Consider the following 5,379-nt stretch of genomic DNA (forward strand, 5'->3'; position numbering starts at 1 on the left):
AGTTATATATAGAAAAAATTATAGGGAAAGTCAGTCTCCTAACAAAAACCAATAGAAAGTAAGAAATACAACTGAAAGCATGGCTTAGGGAACAAGGAATAATTCATTTATTTCTGGTACTAAATGAAATATATTAGAAGTGGTAGATAAGGTAAAATGGTAAAAATAATTATAGACACATACTTATTAAGCACTTACCTTGTGCCTGGCACTCTGCTTACCATTTTACACAGATGATGTCACTAATCCTTAAAAGTACTCAGTGGGAAAACTACTAGCACAGAATCAGCATAAGTGGACTGCAGGGCAGAGTCAGTGGTAGTGAATGAAAAGGGAAAGAAAATCCTGAGTGTCAGTGACTACAAACAAAGAAGCAGAATTTCCAAGGCCATCTGGAAAAACAAGTCCCAAATTGACAGGGCTGTTCACATGTGAAAATTTTTCATATTCTAGATGGTCATAAACTGACCAAATAGTGAAAGAGTGATTATTTTATTAATGAAGAAAAATTGTGATATAAAATTTAATTCTTTAAATGCGCTAATCAAATATTCACTTAAAATGATCCTTTCAACATTTCAACACCAGTGCTCTCTTCCCATTCGTTGACTGATGCTGTAAATCCCTAGAGCTTGTAGTCAGTCATCAATGCTTTAAATAATCCCAAAGTACTGCCCATAGGCATCTATCTTTTAAATTATCAGCAAAGTGATTCCTACACAAAGATGAGATATTTTGTGAATTATTTCATGAGTGAAACCTTATGTATTTTATACTTTCATATATTACTTTGGGAATTATATAGTGAAAACAGGTATATCTATGACAACATTTTAGAGCTTGAGGACGTATGTTTTACCTTAGCAGCTGGAGATTTGTTCATTACTGCTGTCAAAGCCTGAATGGTTGATACAGCCAAACAATCCAACTGTACCTGAAACACCTACCAGAGGAGGAAGAAAAGGTAAGAAATTAACAAATGTGTTCAAGATTTGTATTCAGTTAGGAAGCCTTTCTTCTGAAAACCTCAAAAAAAAATTTAACATGCAATACATTCCTCTTCCAATGAAATGGATCTCTGAAACACTAAAACCTGTAAGAAAAGTTACATACTTGACAGAAAATAAGCCATATGTCAAGAAGAATAAGGTTACATTCACTCATTATATTAAAATGCTTTGAGGGAAAAACCCACCAAGCTTAAACATGCTTTTAAAAAGTAATGGACAATCTCAAGAGGAAGGGAGGGAGGGCTACCATGGGAAATTCTTGTATGTTTTAATTTTCCTTCAAAAATACACTTGAAACTTCCTAGGTTAAAATTTCATTAGCATGTATAATAAGATATCTAAAACAGTCTTATCTATATAGTTTCCAAAACCTGTGTTATAAATGAAATGGTATGTGCATATATCAATCACATTTGCAAACAATAACATACATCTATTTTTATATAAAATGCAGACATTTGAGGCAGAACAGAAAATGAAATATGTATCTGTCATGTTTTTGAGAAGGCAAGCTTTAATGCCAGAAGTTGTAAGAAAAAAATAAATACCAGCTCCATTTTGTCTATTTCTGTTTAAGCTTCATTATAAAGAAGAGATGTGTTAAATTTCAGGGCAGTACATTCATAGAAAAAGAAACAAAAACAAAAACAAAATAGAATATCAACAATGTAAAAAAACTGAACGTGAATACTATATCAACAGACTTAGTCAACCATGAAAGCATAGTGTGAGGACTAGAAAGTTGTAAAAATTACCAGTCCCCAAAATCTGCTTTTGGTAATATATTACTATGACTTGAAGCTTGTTACCCCACAAATAGAATTTTCCTCTCTGCCTCCCACTAAAAATGATCTGAGTAAAGGGGGACTGATTAGATCTTTGTCATTGTGAGCTAAGCTCTATCATTTTCAGGCAAGTTATTTAAGCTGGTCTCTTGGTTTTTGTTGATGTTGTTTGTTTATTAAACATTATTACATAAAATAAACATATTACATGTGTAATAAACATCATATGCATTAAACATTCTGCATACAGAATATCATACAACTAAGATTTTTTTCTTGACTTTATTGAAGAGGACTAGGCATCACAGTACCTATAATCAGGAATACTAATTGTCAACCTCTAAGAGATTATTATAAGATTTTATAAATCTATATGAGAAGACTTTAAGAGGGACTAACACTTATATGGAAATCCAGAACGGTAGTCTGTAATTGATATTTGACATCCAGAAGAGAATAGATTATCATGTCTCTTTTTATACCACAGCTCTATTTATACACCTGGACATTAAGATAATGCTAATAATATGTTAATAAAAGATATCACATAAGCTCTCTCACAAACATTCTGGGAAAGACAAATAACAAAGCAATTTTTATAGGTAGTTTTTGCCAAACTGAATTGCCTAATGTATTGTGAAAAGCAAGATAAATTGTATATGTCTGCCTTATATCCGTGTAAAGGTGAGTTTTTAGAAAAGAAAAAAGTTAAATTTTATGCTAAATTAAGACTCAAAGAGCTCGGCATCTTCTTCCCTTCCTCCAAGATTTGGGTTGTCCATTGAATTATAATAATCATTTGTCAACAAGAGGCAAAGAATCAAGATATTAAAACTGATCAAACATATTCACGAACAAAGCCCTAAGGTCCCAATACACCACAATGCTTAGAAAAAGAAGCCCCCAAAATATGGAGTCATCACTAGGTGGACAGCACTGATATTGGGATTCCATTCCTGTACTTTATATTTCCTCAAACTGAAAAGAAGACACACATACATAGATGGAATCCTGTCGATCGATCGTTTATATCCCTCACCAAGATTTCAATATATTTATCTTTTTTTTTTTTTTTTTTTTTTTTGGCGGTATGCGTGCCTCTCACTGTTGTGGCCTCTCCCGTTGCGGGGCACAGGCTCCAGACGTGCAGGCTCAGCGGCCATGGCTCATGGGCCTAGCCGCTCCACGGCATGTGGGATCTTCCCAGACCGGGACACGAACCCGTGTCCCCTGCGTCAGCAGGCGGACTCTCAACCACTGTGCCACCAGGGAAGCCCTATATTTATCTTTTAGATGAAAGCATTTATTTTTAAATTTTTAAACAATTTTCAAAAATAATTAATGAAGATTAGAAATAGATAATGTTTGTATACTTTAAAACATAAGAAGAAAAGTACAGGAATAGGTGCTCCCACTGACTGATTCACCAGGGAACTATATTTATCTTTTAGATGAAAGCATTTATTTTTAAATTTTTAAACAATTTTCAAAAATAATTAATGAAGATTAGAAATAGATAATGTTTGTATACTTTAAAACATAAGAAGAAAAGTACAGGAATAGGTGCTCCCACTGACTGATTTTGGACTTCAGCTGAAACAAGATGCAGGCTTTGTAGATACCTGGTCCTCATTCATTTCTGTCAGTAATTTGTTGGCAAGGTCTTTCTCGTTCTTGTCTGCCACCTTACTGTTAGCATTTAAAAATAGCTGTTAAAAACAGAGACAAGAATAATGGAGAAAGAACATTAAATTGTTACCTATAAGCAGAAGTGAAGCTTAAATGGATTTCCATATCTCTTGAAATAAATCCAAGAATCCACTCATGAAGTATACCACTCTTAAAATGACAATCAACTGTCCACTTTTTGGATTACTAACTAACATTAGTTCATAAACTATGTAATTAATTATCATTTATTTCTCTCTGAAATTCAAAGTTACCAAAATAAGAAACAACAGCAATAATTAAATAATTATTAGGAATACTTAGTTAATATTCCTGAATTCTTAAAGAATCAGCAGGGAATGACTCATAGAAGAGAAGGAAACTGCTATTGAGACACACTAAAGATACTGTAGTAAATAATGTACAGTAAGGGTTCTGCAACCACACAGGTGTGTGAAATGCTATTAAACTAACTTTAAAAAGAGGTCTTTCTGGAAATGCTCCTCAGAGTCTCGAATATGCTAATGTGTACTTTGACAAGGGAGGTCAGTGTGTAGTATTTCCCAAATTTATCTGAGCACACATTTTGTTAAAAATTTTGTTAACAGTATTCTCCAAAATTATCGAGTTGAGCATAATTTATATTACTTTGTACAGTAGAAAGATGGATTAGGATTACCTCTGACATACATTGAGACTGCCCTTTTCTGAAAGAAATGAAAGAATCAAGTAGTTTGGCTTACATAAATAAAACCCAGCATCCCAAAAGATCTGTCACAGTTTGGGTAAAGAGGAAAATAATTCAAATGAGAGTGAAAAGGGAGAGAAAGCTAGATTTATAAAGGGATTTATCAAGAGCATCCTAAGAAGGAAGTTCTTCTTAGAAACTACTATCATTTCAGAAATTGAAAACAAAAATCCAGTAATGTGCTGAAATAATGCAATATAAAATAAAATGGATAATAGTAAGGTATGCAAGAGCATAAGTAACGCTAAACCTAAAAATAGATTAGTGTACGTAATACAGGCTTTGGAATCAGAAAACTGCATTTGAATCTTGGTTCTGCTACTTATAAGCTGCCTGGTTTTAAGGAAAACTACTTAAATTCTCCGAGTTTGTTTTCTCAGAAATGAAAAGAATAAGATATCATGAAATTGGTGTGCAGATTAAATGAGATAATCCATGTTAGGTTATTAGCCTAGAAACTGGCATACAACAAGGGTGAAATAAATGAAAGCTGGTATTATTATTATCAGCAAAGATTTTAAAATAGTAATATTCCATATTGTCTAGGTACAATAACACAGGACTGCTCAAAACTGATGAAAGTAAAAATAAGTAAAGTCTTTCCAGAAAGCAATCCATATCAAGATTCTTTTAAAAAGTTCTTACTCTTTAAATCAGTAATTGTATTTCTAGGAATCTACTCAAAGAAACAGTCAGAAATTGACACTAAGATTTTGGAAAAGAAATGCTCACTTCAATTCTGTTTACAACAGCAAAAAATTAGAAACCAGTCAAATATCAACATAATAGAATACGTTAATAAATTATGGTTCATCCATAGGTTGAAAGAGAAATCCTCAAATTTTCTGGTCTGAAGACCCCTTAACACTCTTTTAAAAATTACTGAGAACCCCAATGAACTGAACTTTTATTTATGTGGGTTACATCTATCAATATTTACCATATCAGAAATTAAAATCAAGGCATTTAAAAAATATTTACTCAAAAAAATAACAATAAATCCATTACAAGTTTATATAAAAACATGTTTATGAAAAATAACTGTATTTTCCAAAATATACCTTAGTGAGGATGGCACTACTTTTACATTTTTGCAAATCTCTTTAAATGTCTGGCTTAAGATAAGACAGATGAACTCTCCTATCTGCTTTTTTTTTTTTTTTTTTTT

At 32.3% G+C, this 5,379-nt stretch overlaps 1 protein-coding gene across 1 annotated transcript in view; it reads right to left on the reverse strand.

Annotated features, from left to right (window-relative positions):
• The window catches only part of NBEAL1 (neurobeachin like 1), a gene marked incomplete at its 3' end in the record, with an annotated part of 145,371 nt that overhangs the window by 78,133 nt on the left and 61,859 nt on the right, over nt 1-5,379 (reverse strand). Inside the window, exon 11 of the mRNA XM_007469188.1 lies at nt 860-943. Within this exon, the coding sequence (XP_007469250.1) occupies nt 860-943 (84 nt within the window). The remainder of the gene's footprint in view (nt 1-859; nt 944-5,379) is intronic.

This window comes from Lipotes vexillifer, unplaced genomic scaffold, assembly GCF_000442215.2.
Source record: "Lipotes vexillifer unplaced genomic scaffold, Lipotes_vexillifer_v1.1 scaffold259, whole genome shotgun sequence".
Classification (NCBI taxonomy): Eukaryota; Metazoa; Chordata; class Mammalia; order Artiodactyla; family Lipotidae; genus Lipotes; species Lipotes vexillifer.